Source organism: Ranitomeya variabilis, chromosome 7 (assembly GCF_051348905.1).
Source record: "Ranitomeya variabilis isolate aRanVar5 chromosome 7, aRanVar5.hap1, whole genome shotgun sequence".
Classification (NCBI taxonomy): domain Eukaryota; kingdom Metazoa; phylum Chordata; class Amphibia; order Anura; family Dendrobatidae; genus Ranitomeya; species Ranitomeya variabilis.
In genome coordinates, this window is record NC_135238.1 from 90,051,104 (window position 1) to 90,071,945 (window position 20,842).

At 46.4% G+C, this 20,842-nt stretch overlaps 1 protein-coding gene across 4 annotated transcripts in view; it reads left to right on the forward strand.

Annotated features, from left to right (window-relative positions):
- LOC143786141 (double zinc ribbon and ankyrin repeat-containing protein 1-like) overlaps positions 1-20,842 on the forward strand; it is a 115,675-nt gene that overhangs the window by 40,202 nt on the left and 54,631 nt on the right. For all 4 annotated transcript variants that reach the window (XM_077275401.1, XM_077275398.1, XM_077275399.1 and 1 more), the window contains 3 exons: positions 10,807-10,931; positions 14,566-14,651; positions 18,776-18,893. In XM_077275401.1, coding sequence (XP_077131516.1) covers positions 10,807-10,931; positions 14,566-14,651; positions 18,776-18,893 — 329 coding nt within the window. The remainder of the gene's footprint in view (positions 1-10,806; positions 10,932-14,565; positions 14,652-18,775; positions 18,894-20,842) is intronic.

Here is a 20,842-nt window from a genome sequence, read left to right on the forward strand (position 1 = left end):
CTCCAGTGCCTAGTGGCAAATACGGCCCTGCTCCCAATCATCAGAAAAAATCAAAATATCGTCCAAATATACAGTATAACAGCTTCATGAATTCACTATTTCTGACACCTGTGCAGGTGAGCATAGATATGCCGTGTGTTCACCATCGTCCCTTCAATTTGTGTGGAATAGATTATGTACACAGAAGAGAAAATGGAGGTTATACAACGCAGTTCTCTACTCACCAGATCAGGTGTCCTAACTAATGAGTTTTTTGACACCTGACCTGTTCAGTACAGTTCTGCACTGTATGTCTGCCATTTTCTCTTCTGACTGCAACGCTAGTCGCAGACAAAGCAGAAAGAAGAGATTATGGAGATAATACAATTATACATTTTTTGGCCCACCTCATATCTCTATACTAAAGACACATAAAACTGCAGTCTTTTTTTTTTTATAACTACTGGAGATATGATGTGGCCAAAAAATAAAGTGTGTGGCGAAGTTTCTTATTTGGCGCACGGTGTGTGTTGTCGGCGGCGGAAGACACAAAAAACCAAACATAATTGGGGCAAATCAATTTTTTTTTATTTTTGAACAACCAAAAAATGTATTTAACTGCGCCGGCTTGGGGTAAAGTGATGTAAACGGGGGGTGTGAAGTACTGAGGCCTAGCTAACCGTGGACGACGCAGAGGTTGCAGGAGAAGGTGCAATGAAACTAGAAGGGTCTGGAAGTTCGGGGATGGGGCTTGACATATGAGAGGCTTGAGACGCACTGGAAGGGTGACACAAACCTGACATTACAGACACATTGGGAGGTGAAGGGGGAGGAATACTAAGAGTCCTCTGTTTTGTTTTGTTTTTTGTTTTTTTGGGGGGTTTGCCGGGTTCTGGGAAGCCTTGGTGGGCTCATATGGCGTGGCGTAGTGGTGGGTGACCTGTCAGGGTCCGGCTGCACCATGCAAGAGTCCATAGTGCTCGTAGAGCGTGCAGCCATGCCAGAGTCCATAGTGCTCGTAGAGTGTAAGGCCATGCCAGAGTCCATAGTGCTCGTAGAGTGTGCAGCCTTGCCAGAGTCCATAGTGCTCGTAGAGCGTGCAGCCATGCCAGTGTCCATAGCGCTTGTAGAGCGTAAGGCCATGCCAGGGTCCTGCTGCATCATGGTGGTGGCGGTACGGAAGGCCATGCCAGGGTCCTGCTGCATCGCGGTGGTGGCGGTACGGAAGGCCATGCCAGGGTCCTGCTGCATCGTGGTGGTGGCGGTACGGAAGGCCATGCCAGGGTCCTGCTGCATCGTGGTGGTGGCGGTACGGAAGGCCATGCCAGGGTCCTGCTGCATCGTGGTGGTGGCGGTACGGAAGGCCATGCCAGGGTCCTGCCGCATCGTGGTGGTGGTGGTACGGAAGGCCATGCCAGGGTCCTGCTGCATCGTGGTAGTGGCAGTACGGAAGGCCATGCCAGGGTCCTGCTGCATCGTGGTGTTAGTGGAGGAGGTCCAAGCAGGAGCAGCGGTTGTCATGGTGGTGGCGGTGGGATGTCCAACTGCACTCGGCATGGTGGTGGTGCTGTAGTGGTGTCCGGCTGTGGAAGGAATAGAGGTGGCCGTGCAGTGGTATGCAGCAGAGGTCGGCATTGAGGTCAATTGTGACAGTGAAGGCACAGGTGGATATGCCGCCACTGTGCTGGAAATACCGACTCTGCTGCATAGCCTGCACGTAAGCAGCATTGCAGTCCTGCATGACACTCAGCTGGAGATCAGGAGTAAGGTGTTCCGACATGCCCTGCTCAATTTGGTTAAAAAAATGATGTGCTGGCCTCTTGAGGTCGGCTTTCACTTGGTCAAGGCTTTTGCTGACCTCCTGAATACGTGCATTCAAGAGGCTATGTGAAACATCCATTCGGTCACCCAAAGCCTTGATTGCTTCGTGTAAAACCGAGCTCAAGTGCAAAAACTCGGGCATGAGTGACCTGTCCGAAGCCCTCTGCCGCTGTCGGGAGGAGCCCAAAAAAAAGGGGCAGTGGAAGAGGACTGCGAAAGGGGAAGACCTGTTGGACCAGCTCCCTGGTCTCCAGTTAGTGTGGAAGGCCCACTTGCTGCTGCGCTGCTGGATGGCTGGGACAGGTCCGTGGCTGTCAGATGAAGGACCGCTCCAGAACCTGGGCCAACAATAGTGCTGTATGTGCTGTGAAAAAAGGAAAAAAGAAAATTAATACCAAAAATTAACTAGATGCAAAATCCTGTGGAATATATAAATACAGATTATAGCAATACAATACAACCTTATGCACGTGATAAATACTTACGTTCTCTGGGCAAGGACCGGTCTTAAAAATGCCAGAACCACTGGGAACACGTCTCTCTTGACGCAGGTCCTTGTTGAAGCGGTCCTTCATCGAATGCCAACGTGTTTTGACTTTGGCCACTGTTAAAAAAAAAAAAATTGTCAGAAAAAGGACTTTTGGCCGTGCTCACACAACTGTGTGTGATGACAGAAACTCCTGAGAGTTTCTTTCATCACACACAGTCGAGTGAGCACGGCCAAGGTCTCTGCTGCTTCACACTGCAGTGCAATACTTACCAAATGCATTTCGGACCCGTGTCGGGGCGTTGTACCAGCCATCCCACATCTCTTTGGCCACCTCATTCCATAAGCGCCGGATCGTGACGTTGTTTGAGTGCAGTGGATCCCGGGTGTCCCACAACGGGACTCGCTCCTGGACCAGGGAGATGAGGAGGTAATTCTCAATTAGATCATCCTCCCGTTGTGAAACCTAAAAATTAAATAAAGTCATTAAAGTTTGCTCAATTAACATAAGGAAAAGAAAGAAAAAAGATGCTGAGAAATGGCATGAATAGGAAAGTCAACATACAAAAGGATTCCAGAAGAAAAAAGTAAAGAAATACGAATGGAAAGAAAGGAAGATTCAAGAATATTACACTGAGGATACATAAAACAGTCAGCCTTGTATACGTACCCGCTGCCGTCTTTCCACCGGACCTTGACTCCGCTGCTCCTGCCCTCTCTCTGCCGCAGTAGAAGAAGAGCTCTGAAAAAAAGAAAAATTCAAATTGTCACATGTGTAGATGTGACAGTGAATACTTACCAATCTGACGAGGCAAGTACTCACCTCACTGACATGCTCGACTTCCGACGGCCCAGGACGAAACTCCTCATGAGAAGAATCCGAAGAAGAAGACATTCTGATGCATGTAGAAAGAAAGAAATGGCAGAAATTAGGACATGTAGAGAAAGAAAATAGAAAATAAAGGCATTGGCTAGGATATACTCACATTGTTCAGAGGCTTGTTTGCTCCAAGGTGCTGTGGTCTGTAGGCTCTTCTTGGCTGTCTGCTGTGGTCTGTCTGCTCTGCTTGGCTGTCTGCTGGGTTGTGACCTGCAAATGTCCACTCCCTCCGTTTATCACCTTGTATGTGGGGGGTGGCTTATTAGAGTCTAGACATGTTTTTCTCTTGTGGAACGCATGCGTTCATGAATGCAAGCAAACGCATGTGCTTGTAAACGCATGCGTTCATATAGACAGCAATGCGTTTTTTTGTCGCAATCCTTGTGCAATCGACCGCATGCGTTTCCAGACGGCAAATTGACGGCTCTAAAAATTGCTACATGTTGCATTTCCGCGCCAAGCCGCAAACGACGAAACGACGCATGCGTCGTCAACCGCGGCAAAACACGAACAAACAAAAACGCATGCGTCCCTAGTGTTAAATATAGGAATACACAACGCATGCGGATATATGCGGTACAAACGCTGCGGACACAACCGCAAATGTGAAACCAGCCTAAATCATCTGGGTAATTTTGCAATGCATCACTGGGAACGGAAGCTGGCAGCAGCATCGCGTGCATCGGTGGACGACGGATGGTGAGAATAGCACAATTTTTTATTTTTTTTAATTATTTTTAACATTATATCTTTTTACTATTGATGCTGCATAGGCAGCATCAGTAGTAAAAAGTTGGTCCGGGATGGGGCGACACACTGGCGCTGACTGGAGGGCAGTAGGGAGGGGGCACTGACTGGAGGAGAGTAGGGAGGGGCCAATTCGCGGCCAGACTAAGCCTGGATTTCCGTTACAGACAAACAGACAGACAAACAGATGGAAAATGATAATGAAATAATGATTATAATGATAATGATAAGACAATGATCAGAGCTGCAAAATAATGCCTTCTATGCCACGAAAATTAACTTAAAGCGAACCTGTCAGCAGGATTGTGCACAGCAACCTACAGACATACAGACAGTGTCAGGTCGGTGCCGTTATACTGATTACAATGATACCTGGGGTGATGAAATGTACCTTGTGGTTCTTGTGTAATCAGTGTTAGAAGTTTTCAGTTAATGATATGCCCGTGCTCCGGGGCGGAACTGTGGGAAGAGTCTTATCTTCCTGCTCTAAGCCAGAGAAACCATGGAAAGACCTGCCCACAGCTCCGACCACAGGCCCCCCACAGCCATTCCCACAGCTCCACCCACAGGCCGCCCTGAAGCACAGTCTTTCAGGCCCGGATTTAGGGGGTGGACCCAAGGGGCTCGGGCCCTGGGCCACCCACCAAGTGGGGGCCTCCCACGAATAGAGGGATAAATATCTCAAAACATGTAAAATACATGTCTCTTTGCTGTGAACCGTTTCTAATGATAAGGAACATTTAACAAAAGAGAAAATATTGGAAGTGTAGGGACTTGCCTACATCTCAGTGGCTGGCGCAGAGCGGCAGAGTCATGGCACCTGACCTGCGTCAGCATCCACTGACCTGGCTAGCTAGACTTCCTTAGTACCCCCCCTGTACCTAATGCTTAGCTTATGGCTTGCGGCAGCCTTCTCCGATCCCAGCAAAAGCTTCTAGGCGCTACCTGTTCATCTATATGATCACTCCCTCGGATTAGATCAGATGAGAGTTTGTTCAGCTACCTTCGAGGAAGGAGGCAGAGCCACGATGTCGGCACGAAAAGAGGATTCTCCACCGTGGAGCGCAGCAGGACTTCACTCTGGATCTTCAGTCACTGAAGATCCAGAGGTGAAGTGGTTCAGTCTTCACAGTGTCGCAGTGGGTGAGTATGATCTCTGTCTGTGTATGTGTGTGTGTCTGTCTATCTGTGCATCTTTCTTGCAGCTCCTGTCCTACACAGTACCATACTGTATATACAGGTCCACACTATATCCTGCATTACAGTGTGTCTATGTATACTGTATGTACAGTGCCTTGCGAAAATATTCGGCCCCCTGGAACTTTTCAACCTTTTCCCACATATCATACTTCAAACATAAAGATACCAAATCTATATTTTTGGTGAAGAATCAACAACAAGTGGAGCACAATTGTGAAGTTGAACGAAATGTATTGGTTATTTTACATTTTTGTGGACATTCAAAAACTGAAAAGTGGAATGTGCAATATTATTCGGCCCTTTTACTTTCAGTGCAGCAAACTCACTCCAGAAGTTCATTGTGGACCTCTGAGGCCATGTTCACACTTTTTATGCGGTTTTTACCGAGGATCCGCGGCGATTTTGATGCTGCGGGTCCGCAGCAGTTTCCATAGCGTTTCCATTAACATGTAAACCCTATGGAAACCGCAAACCGCTGTGCACATGCTGCGGGAAAAACCGCGCAGAAACGCAGCGGTTTAAAACCCGCAGCATGTCACTTCTTTGTGCAGAATCGCTGCGATTCTGCACCCATAGAAATGCATTGAACCGCTTACTTCCCGCATGGGGCTGTGCCCACGTTGTGGGAAGTAAGCGGATAATGCGCGGTTGCTACCCGGGGTGGAGGAGAGGAGACTCTCCCCCAGGCCCTGGGAAGCCTAAATAGTGTAAAAAAAAAGAATTAAAATAAAAAATGATATACTCACCTCAGCGCTGCCCGCGGCCGTCCGGTCAGAGTTGCTGTGCGAGCAGGACCTGTGGTGACGTCGCGGTCACATGACCGTGATGACGCCGCGGTCACATGACCGTGACGTCACGAAGGTCCTTCTCGGCACAGCAGCTTTGGAATCGGACCGGCGAGTGCAGCGCCGAGGAGATCGCGACGTCAGAGGGTGAGTATAAACCATTTTTATTATTTTTATCATTACTATTGATGCTGCATATTGCTGCATATGCAGCATCAATAGTACAGGAGTAATCCCGCAGCGGAAACCGCGGAACAAACCGCGATAAATCTGCAGGGATATCCGCAGCGGTTTTGCCCTGCAGATTTATCAAATCCGCTGCGGGATAAACCCGCAGAGCACACCGCAAAGTGTGAACCCGGCCTGAATGATCCAATGTTGTCCTAAATGCCTAATGTTGATAAATATAATCCACCTGTGTGTAATCACGTCTCCATATAAATGCACCTGCTCTGTGATAGTCTCATGGTTCTGTTTGAAGCACAGAGAGCATCATGAAGACCAAGGAACACAATAGGCAGGTCCGTGATACTATTGTGGACAAGTTTAAAGCCGGATTTGGATACAAAATGATTTCCTAAACTTTAAACATCCCAAGGAGCACTGTGGAAGCGATTATGTTGAAATGGAAGGAGTATCATACCACTGCAAATCTACCAAGACCCGGCCGTCCTTCTAAACTTTCATCTCAAACAAGGAGAAGACTGATCAGAGATGCAGCCAAGAGGCCCATGATCACTCTGAATGAACTGCAGAGTTCTACAGCTGAGGTGGGACAGTCTGTCCATAGGACAACAATCAGTCGTACACTGCACAAATCTGGCCTTTATGGAAGAGTGGCAAGAAGAAAGCCATTTCTCAAAGATATCCATATGAGTATAGTTTAAAGTTTGCAACAAGTCACCTGGGAGATACACCAAACATGTGGAAGAAGGTGCTCTGGTCAGATGAAACCAAAATCGAACTTTTTGGCAACAATGCCAAACGATATGTTTGGTGTAAAGGCAACACAGCTCATCACCCTGAACACGCCATCCCCACTGTCAAACATGGTGGTGGCAGCATTATGGTTCGGGCCTGCTTTTCTTCAGCAGGGTCAGGGAAGATGGTTAAAATTGGTGGGAAGATGGATGGAGCCAAATACAGGACCATTCTTGAAGAAAACCTGTTGGAGTCTACAAAAGACCTGAGACTGGGACGGAGATTTGTCTTCCAACAAGACAATGATCCCAAACATAAAGCAAAATCTACAATAGAATGGTTCACAAATAAATGTATCCAGGTGTTAGAATGGTCAAAGCCCAGACCTCAATCCAATCGAGAATCTGTGGAAAGAGCTGAAAACTGCTGTTCACAAACGATCTCCATCAAACCTCACTGAGCTCGAGCTGTTTGCCAAGGAAGAATGGGCTAGAATTTCAGTCTCTCGATGTACAAAACTGATAGAGACATATCCCAATCGACTTGCAGCTGTATTCGCAGCAAATGGTGGCGCAACAAGGTATTAAGGTAAAGGGGCCGAATAATATTGCCCCGCAATATATATATATATATATATATATATATATATATATATATATATATATATATATATATATATATATACAGTGCCTACAAGTAGTATTCAACCCCCTGCAGACTTAGCAGGTTTACACATTTGGAATTGACTTGGCATTGTGACATTTGGACTGTAGATCAGCCTGGAAGTGTGAAATGCACTGCAGCAAAAAAGAATGTTATTTCTTTGTTTATTTTTTTTTTAAATTGTGAAAAGTTTTTTCAGAGGGTCATTTATTATTCAACCCCTCAACCCACCAGAATTCTGTTTGGTTCCCCTAAAGTATTAAGAAGTAGTTCAGGCACAAAGAACAATGAGCTTCACATGTTTGGATTAATTATCCCTTTTTCCAGCCTTTTCTGACTATTTAAGACCCTCCCCAAACTTGAGAACAGCACTCATACATGGTCAACATGGGAAAGACAAAGGAGCATTCCAAGGCCATCAGAGACAAGATCGTGGAGGGTCACAAGGCTGGCAAGGGGTACAAAACCCTTTCCAAGGAGTTGGGCCTACCTGTCTCCACTGTTGGGAGCATCATCCGGAAGTGGAAGGCTTATGGAACTACTGTTATCCTTCCACGGCCTGGACAGCCTTTGAAAGTTTCCTCCCGTGCCGAGGCCAGGCTTGTCCGAAGAGTCAAGGCTAACCCAAGGACAACAAGGAAGGAGCTCCGGGAAGATCTCATGGCAGTGGGGACATTGGTTTCAGTCAATACCATAAGTAACGTACTCCACCGCAATGGTCTCCGTTCCAGACGAGCCCATAAGGTACCTTTACTTTCAAAGCGTCATGTCAAGGCTCATCTACAATTTGCTCATGATCACTTGGAGGACTCTGAGACTGACTGGTTCAAGGTTCTCTGGTCTGATGAGACCAAGATCGAGATCTTTGGTGCCAACCACACACGTGACGTTTGGAGACTGGATGGCACTGCATACAGTTCAATCTATCAGTGATTAGAAAGCTATCCTGCCACTTAGTGAAAAATAATATCAGCTGGTTCAACTGATGGCTATGAAAAGGTGTCTTATTACTAAGGTGCCACACAAGAACATCTCATGATGGGTAAAACTAGTGAGTTGTCTGAAGACCTTTGCAACCTTATTGTTGCAAAACATACTGATGGCTTTGGTTACAGAAGAATTTCTAAACTACTGAAGGTTCCTGTGAGCACTGTTGGGACGATAATATGGAAGTGTAAAAATATCTTTTCACAATAAACCGGCCACGACCAGGTGCTCTCCGCAAGATTCCAGATAGAGGAATGAAAAGAATTATCAGAAGAGATGTACAAGAGCCAAGGACCACCTATGGAGAGCTACAGACGGATCTGGAATCAGCAGGTACAATTGTTTCAAAGAAAACTACAAGTAATGCACTCAACCTCCGTATAGACGCTCACCACGCAAGACCCCAGTGCTAAACAACAAGCATATTCAAGCATGTTTAATATTTGCTCCACAACATTTAGACAAGTCTGTAAAATACTGTGAGAATATAGTCTGGTCAGATGAGGCCAAAATTGAACTTTATGGATGTCATAATACACATCATGTTTGGAGGCCAAAAGGCACTGCATACAACCCCAAAAATACCATGCCAACAGTGAAGTTTGAAGGTGGGAACATCATGGTGTAGGCCTGTTTTTCAGTATATGGCACTGGCAATTTTATTAAAATTAAGGGAAGGATGAATAGACAAATGTATCAAGGCATTCTTGAAAACAAAATTGCTGCCATCTACCAGGATAATGAAGATGAACCAAGGGTGGACATTTCAGCAAGATAATGATCCCAAACACACAGCCAAGGAAACTCTGAATTAGTTTCAGATAAATAATAATAATAATAATCTTTATTTTTATATAGCGCTAACATATTACGCAGCGCTTTACAGTTTGCACACATTATCATCGCTGTCCCCGATGGGGCTCACAATCTAAATTCCCTATCAGTATGTCTTTGGAATGTGGGAGGAAACCGGAGTGCCCGGAGGAAACCCACGCAAACACGGAGAGAACATACAAACTCTTTGCAGATGTTGTCCAAGGTGGGATTAGAACCCAGGACTCCAGCGCTGCAAGGCTGCTGTGCTAACCACTGCACCACCGTGCTACCCACGGGAGAAAGAGATTAAAGCTGGTAGAATGACCTAGCCAATCACCTGACCTGAATACAACAGAACATTTATGGAAGGAACTGAGCTCAGAGTTCATATACGGAGCCCACGGAACACTCAGGATTTGAAAAATGTTTGTGTGGAAGAATGAGCCAAAATCACACCTGAGCAATGCATGCGACTAGTTTCTCCATACAGGAGGCATCTTGAAGCCGTCATCACTACCAAAGGCTTTTGTACAAAGAATTAAATACATTTCAGTAAACATGTTCAATACTTTTTTTCCTATGTCATTTCTCATTATTACACATAACTTAATTTATGGACACCTATAGTGTGATTTCTTTGCCTGTGTGAATTGGATGGGTTGCTACCGAAATCTGGTGAGAATTTCATGTCAATAGCACTGTTAGAAATATATTTACGGTACTTAGAAAATTGGTGATGTGTTCAATACTTATTTCACTTGCTGTATATATAGATGCAGAGAGCGAGGGGTATGGATACAGATAAATATATAAATATTTATGTATACATAGCTAGATAAAACATATATATATATATATATATATATATATATATATATATATATATCTGGAAAAAAAATTAAGAGACCACTGTAAAATGTTCAGTTTGTCTGATTTTTCTCTCTATTGGTATATTTTTGAGTAAACTGTAAATTGTTCTTTTATTCTATAAACTTCTGACAACATGTCTCTGAATTTCCAAGCAATGTATTTTTTATTTTTTTCTGACAAGGAAAAATGGTCAAAATTAAAAAACAAAAATAAAACAGTTCTTTCAGACCTCAAATAATGCAAAGAAAACAAGTTCATAATCATTTAGAAACAACAATACTAATGTTTTAATTCAGGAAGAGTTCAGATATCAATATTTTGTTGAATAACCATGATTTTTAATCACAGCTTTCATGTGTCTTGGCATGCTTTCCACCAGTCTTTCACACTGCTTCTGGGGCAAAAATGTAAGCAGTTCTTCTTTGTTTGATGGCTTGTGACCATCCATCATCCTCTTGATTACATTCCAGAGGTTTTCAATGGGGGTCGGGTCCGGAGATTGGGCTGCCCATGGCAGGATTTTGATGTGGTGGTCTCTTAATTTTTGCCAGAGCTGTAGATATGTTATATGTATATAACTATTTGTGAAATCGACATAAGGAAACTATCATTATTTCAGTATGTTTTATTGGACTTCTTTTTTTTTCCAGACCAAGAAACAGACGGTAAACCCAGCAACAAGTCCTTCACAGGTCCAAGATTTATGAATAGTCGTTTAGGTAAACTTAGCCAAGGAGACGAGCCATCATCTGCACTTCAGACCCAGAGATCTCAGGTACACAGCATGGCTATCAGATCATAAAGAATAAGTCAGAGCTTCTACTGCTGGCCACATTTATATTACATCATTTGAATATCCCATAAATGTCCAATATGGGAACACCCCTTCAAATGGGCAACGCTAGTAAAACCATTGCACTATGTAATGCCCAGTGCAGGTTATGAGGGGGTTGGGCACGATATTCATAGACCAATAACCCTCTTCAAAAAGGAAGAGGACAGGAACTCTAGCACCACCTACTGGATGTAGCAATCCTAAAAGCCAATATCTACCCTGTAAAGGACCCTGCATTAGGGCCACCATCAGGGCATTACTACCCTTACGGGTGTATGGGGCCCAGTGAGCATAAGCAAAAAGGGGGCCCGGACTGGGTGAGATATGCTGGCAGCGTATCTCACCCAGCCGGGCAGCCCCTTTTTGCTTCTGCTCAATGGGCCCCAGGGCAGGGGTGTCACTAGGCATTTATATTCGGAAACTGAGTCCCAGATCAAAAGCCCCGACCCTCCTGGAGCACCTTCTTCCAGAGCAACCTGACACAGCAGCGCTGCCTTTTCTGACTCCTCTCCTGCGCCTGGGAGCACAACATATAGATATGGCCGCTCCTGCACGTGCCTGTGCTCCACACACTACAGGAACTACACAAGGGCCGCACTGCTGCACTCACTGCTCTGCTCCAGCTGCTGCACTCACTGCTGCTGCTGCTGCTGCTGCTGCACTCACTGCGCTGCTGCACTCACTGCTCTGCTGCAGCTGCTTCACTCACTGCTCTGCTGCTGCACTCATTCCTCTGTTCTGGCTGCTGCACTCACTGCTCTGCTACTGCACAACTGCTCTGCTGCACTCACTGCACTGCTGCAGCTGCTGCACTCAGTGCTCTGCTCCTCCTGCTGCACTAATGCTCTGCTGCTGCTCTCACTACTCTGCTGGTGCACTCACTGCTCTGCTCTGCTGCTGCACGCACTGCTCTGCTGGTGCACTCACTGCTCTGCTCTGCTGCTGCACTCACTGCTCTGCTCTGCTGCTGCACTCACTGCTCTGCTCTTCTGCTGCACTCACTGCTCTGCTCTTCTGTTGCACTCACTGATCTGCTCTGCTGCTGCACTCACTGATCTGCTGCGGGCACTCACTGTTCTGCTGCGGCTTCTGCAATCTTCAGACAGTGCAGACTCCACCTACTCCCTGGAGCCTCCTGCAGAGCAGAGCAGACTGCTGCCTCCAGGATGTTGTTGTTCTAACAGAATGGGGGATACTAGCATGCAGTTAATAGCACTCTGTGTCTGTACTGCTACATACTTAGGCAGTTAACTGGTTCATGCAGCTTTACATGAACACCCGAGCCTTAGGGTACTGTCACACAGTGGCACTTTGGTCGCTACGACGGTACGATCCGTGACGTTCCAGCGATATCCATACGATATCGCTGTGTCTGACACGCAGCAGCGATCAGGGACCCTGCTGAGAATCGTACGTCGTAGCAGATCGTTTGGAACTTTCTTTCGTCGCTGGATCTCCCGCTGTCATCGCTTGATCGTTGTGTGTGACACCGATCCAGCGATGTGTTCGCTTGTAACCAGGGTAAACATCGGGTTACTAAGCGCAGGGCCGCGCTTAGTAACCCGATGTTTACCGTGGTTACCAGCGTAAAAGTAAAAAAAAACAAACCGTACATACTCACATTCCGGTGTCCTTCAGGTCCCTTGCCGTCTGCTTCCCGCTCTGACTGACTGCCAGCCGGAAAGTGAGAGCAGATCACAGCGGCGACGTCACCGCTGTGATCTGCTTTCACTTTACGGCGGCAATCAGTCAGAGCGGGAAGCAGACGGCAAGGGACCTGAAGGACACCGGAATGTGAGTATGTACGTTTTTTTTTTTTTTTTACTTTTACGCTGGTAACCAGGGTAAACATCGGGTTACTAAGCGCAGGGCCGCGCTTAGTAACCCGATGTTTACCCTGGTTACTAGCGTAAACGTAAAAAAAACAAATCGTACATACTCACATTCCGGTGTCTGTCCCCCGGCGTTCTGCTTCTCTGCACTGTGAGCGCCGGTGATGTCTGACGTCACCGCTGTGCTTTCCGGCTCTGCTGCTTACACAGTGGAGAGAAGCAGAACGCCGGGGGACAGACACCGGAATGTGAGTATGTACGGTTTGTTTTTTTTACGTTTACGCTGGTAACCAGGGTAAACATCGGGTTACTAAGCGCGGCCCTGCGCTTAGTAACCCGATGTTTACCCTGGTTACCCGGGGACTTCGGCATCGCTCCAGCGCCGTGATTGCAAAGTGTGACCACAGTCTACGACGCTGGAGCGATACTCATACGACGCTGCGACGTCACGGATCGTGCCGTCGTAGCGTCCAAAGTGTGACTGTGTGACAGTACCCTTAGTGATGGTCTTGTGCCCCCATTGCATTAGACTGAGGATGCCTGCTGCCCAGCCCTCTATACAGTGTACACATGTAAAATATATGCACAGTGCATGTGTTGTATATGTCTAATAAATGTGCCATGTGTGCATCTTTGTGTCTGTGTGTTTGTGCACTGCAATTCCTATATGTGTACATTTGTGTATATATAAGTTATATATCTGAACTTGTGTGTGTGTGAAATAGTCTGTGTATGGGTATATGCACACATTAAGTATTTGCTGCAGACATTTCCGCACCAAAAACGTGTTTTGTGGTAAGAAAAAAGCAATATAAAATACAGACCGTTTTACCTAATTTTTACTTGCATTTTCGGGTGTTGTTTACTTGCTCCCCCCCCCCTCCCCATTTGTATTGGATTGGGTGAAAAACAATGAAAGAATTGACATGCTTCAGATTTTGCTGCAAAAAACACAGTAAATACTTAAAGCATTACTCCAGTGTTTTTTTTAATTTCACCACTGGAGTTCTGCTTTAAATCCAAGTACCCTGTCTGATACTCACCTTCCGGCATTTTCATGTATTATCACCACCACTCCGATTTGTGTCCTGCAGTATTTGTACGTGGTATTGTTCGGTCACTATGTGGGGGTAATATGTGATCTGATGATGGTGTGGCGGTATTTGTCCTTTGTATGTGGAATTATTCTGTCACTATGTGGTCTGATGATGGGTAGTGGTATTTGGCCCTTGTATGAGGTATTATTCGGTCACTATGTGTTGGTAATATGTGGTCTGGTCACGGTGTGGCGGTATTAGTCCCTTATATGTGGTATTATTCAGTCGCTATATGGTGGTAATATGTGGTCTGGTCACGGTGTGGCAGTATTTATCCCTTGTATTTGATATAATTCGGTCACTATGTGGTAATAATATTTGATCTGGTCATGATGTGGTGGTATTTCTCTCTTGGATGTGGTGTTATTCGGTCACTATGTGGTGGTAATATGTGATCTGGTCATGGTGTAGCAGTGTTTGATCCCTGCATTTGGTATTATTCAGTCACTATGTGGTGGTAATATGTGAACTGCCCAAGGTTCAAAGATGCGATCATACACGAAGGTGAAGCATGAATGCAGTTTATTTTGTCAACATGTTTCAAGGTTTCCAAACCTCTTCATCAGGACCACAATGATCAGTACAGGTCAGGCATATCTGCTCTAATATTACTGATATTTATACTTCATTTAATTTCTTATTTAGCTTAATGGGACAACAGAACCTATTGTTCGGAAGAGTTTGACAAGTACACAGAGTATGAGAATCCAACGTGAGACTGATTTCCTCAAGTAAGTCTTATGTTTGGACTATTAAGATTCATAGAGATGAGGTAAAAAATGTTTTCATATTTAATATGGATAAATGATTGAAAATGTACATCACAGCCGCACGTGACCCCACATAGGATCTCTGTCCACTTTGGTACAGACAGTTTTCAAGATTTGTAGTATTATAACTTATTAAACATTGCTTAAATATCGGTAACTGACAGACTAAGGGGTTGTCACACAATGGACATTGATGAACTTTCCACAGGAAGTGATGGATATCTGATTGTTGGGGTCTCCACTTCTCGGACCCAGATGGATAAAAAAGACATTGCATGGAGCAGCAAAGTGCACGTTCATCTGCCACTCCAAACTCTGCCTGCTCGTGCCATGAAGGGGATCGGGAGGCTCAGTGAGCGCTGCCTCAGCAATTAGACTTTATCACTCACCTACAGGATATCCATTGTGGAACAATCCCTTTAAGTATTAAGTGCACTAGACAATAAATAAATGGTGAACTTTTTTTTAGCAAAGGAGTAATGCCTGAGGTAAACCCTACAGTCAGGAGCAGGGTTATTTACAGTTTTACTAGGGGGCTCTAGGACTTCTTTTTTTTCCCTGAGCCGATTATGACACGAAGGGAGTGGCATGAATATTTGGTTAAACTTAAAGGGGTTTCTACTTCTCCCTTCTCTGTATTTTGACTGCAGCGCTGACGTTGTGTCAAAAGCTCACATCACCTCTGCAGCCAATCACTGAGCTCAGCTATTGAAGTGATGTCACCACTACAGCCAAAACTCAAAAACCAGACGAGCTCAAGCAGGTGGGCATGTGGTGACTTTATTCTTATCTGCTTCATTCCATACAACATGGGAAAAGTGGCTGAGAAACTTCTCGCCATGTTACCATGGGAACATAGAGGGGAATCCTAACCTGGACATAGAGGGGAATCCTGACCTGGACATGGAGGGGAATCCTGACCTGGACATAGAGGAGAATCCTGACCTGGACATAGAGGGGAATCTGACCTGGACATGAAGGGGAATCTGACCTGGACATAGAGGAGAATCCTGACCTGGACATAGAGGGGAATCCTGACCTGGGTATAGAGGGGAATCTGACCTGTACATAGAAGGGGATCCTGACCTGGACATAGAGGGGGATCCTGACCTGGACATAGAGGGGGATCCTGACCTGGACATACAGGGGAATCCTGACCTGGACATAGAGGGGAATCCTAACCTGGACATGGAGGGGAATCCTGACCTGGACATGGAGGGGAATCCTGACCTGGACATAGAGGAGAATCCTGACCTGGACATAGAGGGGAATCCTGACCTGGGTATAGAGGGGAATCTGACCGTACATAGAAGGGGATCCTGACCTGGACATAGAGGGGGATCCTGACCTGGGTATAGAGGGAAATCTGACCTGTATATAGAAGGGGATCCTGACCTGGACATGGAGGGGAATCCTGACCTGGACATGGAGGGGAATCCTGACCTGGACATAGAGGGGAATCCTGACCTGGGTATAGAGGGGAATCCTGACCTGGACATAGAGGGGAATCCTGACCTGGGTATAGAGGGGAATCTGACCGTACATAGAAGGGGATCCTGACCTGGACATAGAGGGGGATCCTGACCTGGGTATAGAGGGGAATCCTGACCTGGGTATAGAGGGAAATCTTACCGTACATAGAAGGGGATCCTGACCTGGACATAGAGGGGGATCCTGACCTGGACATAGAGGGGAATCCTGACCTGGACATAGATAGGAATCCTGACCTGGACATAGAGGGGGATCCTGACCTAAACATGGAGGGGGATCCTGACCTGGACATGGAGGGGAATCCTGACCTGGATATAGAAGGGAATCCTGACCTGGATATGGAGGGGGATCCTGACCTGGATATGGAGGGGAATCCTGACCAGGACATACAGGGGAATCCTGACCTGGATATGGAAGGGAATCCTGACCTGGATATGGAGGGGAATCCTGACCTGGCTATAGAGGGGAATCCTGACCTGGATATAGAAGGGAATCCTGACCTGGATATGGAGGGGAATCCTGACCTGGACATGGAGGGGAATCCTGACCTGGATATAGAAGGGAATCCTGACCTGGATATAGAGGGGAATCCTGACCTGGATATAGAAGGGAATCCTGACCTGGATATGGAGGGGGATCCTGACCTGGATATGGAGGGGAATCCTGACCAGGACATACAGGGGAATCCTGACCTGGATATGGAGGGGGATCCTGACCTGGATATGGAGGGGAATCCTGACCAGGACATACAGGGGGATCCTGACCTGGACATGGAGGGGAATCCTGACCTGGACATGGAGGGGGATCCTGACCTGGATATGGAGGGGAATCCTGACCTGGACATGGAGGGGAATCCTGACCTCGACATAGAGGGGAATCCTGACCTGGATATGGAGGGGAATCCTGACCTGGATATGGAGGGGAATCCTGACCTGGGTATAGAGGGGAATCCTTACCTGGGTATACAGGGGTATCCTGACCTGGACATGGAGGGGGATCCTGACCTGGATATGGAGGGGAATCCTGACCTGGATATGGAGGGGAATCCTGACCTGGGTATAGAGGGGAATCCTGACCTGGGTATAGAGGGGAATCCTGACCTGGGCATGGAGGGGACTCCTGACCTGGGCATGGAGGGGAATCCTGACCTGGACATGGACTGGGATCCTGACCTGGACATGGAGGGGAATCCTGACCTGGACATGGAGGGGAATCCTGACCTGGACATGGAGGGGGATCCTGACTTGGACATGGAGGGGGATCCTGACTTGGACATGGAGGGGAATCCTGACCTGGACATGGAGGGGAATCCTGACCTGGATATGGAGGGGAATCCTGACCTGGATATGGAGGGGAATCCTGACCTGGATATGGAGGGGAATCCTGACCTGGGTATAGAGGGGAATCCTCTGACCTGGGTATAGAGGGGAATCCTGACCTGGGTATAGAGGGGAATCCTGACCTGGGTATAGAGGGGAATCCTGACCTGGGCATGGAGGGGAATCCTGACCTGGGCATGGAGGGGAATCCTGACCTGGACATGGAGTGGGATCCTGACCTGGACATGGAGGGGAATCCTGACCTGGACATGGAGGGGAATCCTGACCTGGACATGGAGGGGAATCCTGACCTGGACATGGAGGGGGATCCTGACCTGGACATGGAGGGGAATCCTGACCTCGACATAGAGGGGAATCCTGACCTCGACATAGAGGGGAATCCTGACCTCGACATAGAGGGGAATTTTGATAGTGCTCACTGTGCACTGTTACATAAATTGACTGCAGAAATTTATGTAGTGCCATGAAAACTCCCTTTTCAGCCTCTGTAATTATGTTAGGGATCTGTGAGTATGATTTCACCACCTCAAAACCATTTACTGTATATGGACATTCCTCTGTTACTGAGAAGTCAGCGTTTGTATTGATATGTAAATGAGGCTGAAGACCTATTTGTTAATCTGAAGCCTCTGTCACTCCAGCTCTATTTCCTGCCCAGTGCAATCTCTTCCTGATTGGCTGACTGCTGTGTGACTTCAGGCAAAGGGGCCGTCAGTCAAGCAGAAGATGCTTACAGATTCCTTTTAAGATGCTACAATTTGCTAATGTTTGAATACATATACAGAATGCCACTGATATGTGTAATATTTACCAGATACCACTGAGACCTGCGGTTAGTCTGTAAAATATACAAATGTATTAATATATAGGACTAGATTGTAGCAGAACCTCGTCGTTAATTTAAAACAAAAGAATCAAACAAACCCTTCATTTATATATTTGGAATTCCTTTCATTTGAATCCCGTCTTGTGCTCTTACTTGCGCTTAGCAATATGACCACGAGGTGGCAGTGACACACCATTTTTCCAGTAAGATTCTGTAGTCAGTCGTGTTGCTCATGGCTTGTAAATGAGCATGCTCAGATTGTTGGCTCAGAATTTTCATAACAGAAATTTCGGGCAATGTTCATATATGGTTCATCTTTTAATCTCCATATGAATCGATCTTTAAAACCCAAATTTCCTCATGCTCTTTCTTGTTTGGGAGCCAGTTAGTGTTTATCACTCACTTCAGCTCTTTCTATCCATTTCTAGGTGTGCTCACTGCTTAGCACCTCGGCCATCGGACCCCTTTGCGCGCTTCTGCCAAGAATGTGGATCTCCTATTCCACCTGTGCCTGGACGTCGTCTGCCACCTCCTGAGGGAGGACAGGTAGCCATGTCATTATTTATCTCGGGGTAGGGTCACATCTCTGTTTTCTCCACATCCGAGATAAACAGCCCTGTTATTCTGATTAGACTCTGATCACAGTTTGATCTGAGTGGCATCAGTTTTTCTTTGACATGTAGAGAAAAAAAATTTCTCCACCCATCTTCTCCATTTTGTCAGTCCGTGAAAATCAAACTACACAGGATATCAGCCAAGTGTGGTCTGATTATTTTCACGGACCCATAGATTTAAATTTCCAACAAGCAGATCAAAATCAGACATGTCGCTGATTTTTTTGCACGGGTTATTGTATGGCTCCATATGACGTAAAAATGCATGGCATGCGCTGTTGCATGTTAAAGGGAAGGTGCCACCAGTTTTCTTGTAGTTTGTTATTTTGTGAAATTAAGCTTAAAATAGTAAATAAAATGTATTAATGCAATGTTTGCACTGCTTGCAAACATTTCTATATGAAAAATATTATATATTTTCTTACAAATATATATATTGACCACTAGGGGGAGCATTTTCCGTTTTAGACCTCAAGCAGCTATAGTAAGACTTACCAGCTTTACTGTTAGCTGGAAAATCTGGGCAGTAACTGCTGACATCAGCATTTCCCTCCCCTTTTGGGTGGTCTAATATCCCTGGGGCAGAATGAAGAGCAGCATCACAGGGCAGAGCCATTTTGTGTGTGACTGCCCTGTGATCTGCTATCACCAGCAGTTACTGCATCAGAAGCACAGTTAGTTTATGTGGTGTGTATGGAGCAGCATTGTCTGTGCAGAGCTGTCTGTGACTCATCCCTCAGTAAGATAAGAAGGAGCTCCAGGTCTGCAGTGAATGGCCAGGCAATGTGGAGGGAGGGGAGAGATACATTGTATGGCTGAGAGAGGTGTCAGGTGTCACCTCTCTCTGCAGGCTGGGAATGCAGCTTAATGGAGTGAATGGAGCTCCTGTGATAGAGAGTAAGTGGAGCTGGGCAGAGAGCACTGGGCTATAATAAAATGGCTGCTAGTCACACCTACAGCAGTGAGTTGTGCAGCCCACAGAGGCGTGCCCAGCTCACTGCTAATGCTGCTGCAATGTTAGAGATAGGGTCAGCGCCGGTCTATTATCTCCTATATCCATGGGGTGCCGTAATATGACACTGTTAGTGTCGTGCTACTGCTGTGAAACCAAGATGTCAGCCCCCAGTTCCTTCTTTAAACACATATAACACACGAAATCTGTTTCACGTGCATTTAAAACTTGGTTATAGCAGCATGTTATGCTACATTACAGTTTTTTATTAATGATCTACAAACGCGGTACCTTACCTTTAAATAACGGACTGTTGTAGAATCATTGCTGCCAGGTGTGACATATGGGGCCTGATAGAGCACCTGACGGGTCCATGCTACTGGGCTTCAGTAAACCCTTTGTGCCACCATACAGTCTCATGCCGTCCAGTCTTATGCCGTATAGTCTCATGCCGTATAGTCTCATGCCATACAATCTCATGCCGTACAATCTCATGCCATACAGTCTCGTGCATTACCGTCTCATGCCGTACAGTCTTGTGCCGTACAGTCTCGTGCCGTACAATCTCATGCCATACAGTCTCGTGCATTACCGTCTCGTGCCGTACAGTCTCGTGCCGTACAGTCTCGTGCCGTACAGTCTCGTGCCGTACAGTCTCATGCCGTACAGTCTCGTGCATTACCGTCTCATGCGATACAGTCTCGTGCCGTACACTCTCGTGCTGTACAGTCTCGTGCCGTACAGTTTCATGCCGTAGAGTGTAATGCCATACAGTCTCAAGCCGTACAGTCACATCCTTTCCAGTCTCGTGCATTACAGTCTCATGCCGTCCAGTCTTATGCCATACAGTCACATGCCATCCAGTCCCATGCCATCCAGTCTCATACCATACAGTCACATGCCTTCCAGTATTATGCCGTCCAGTCTCA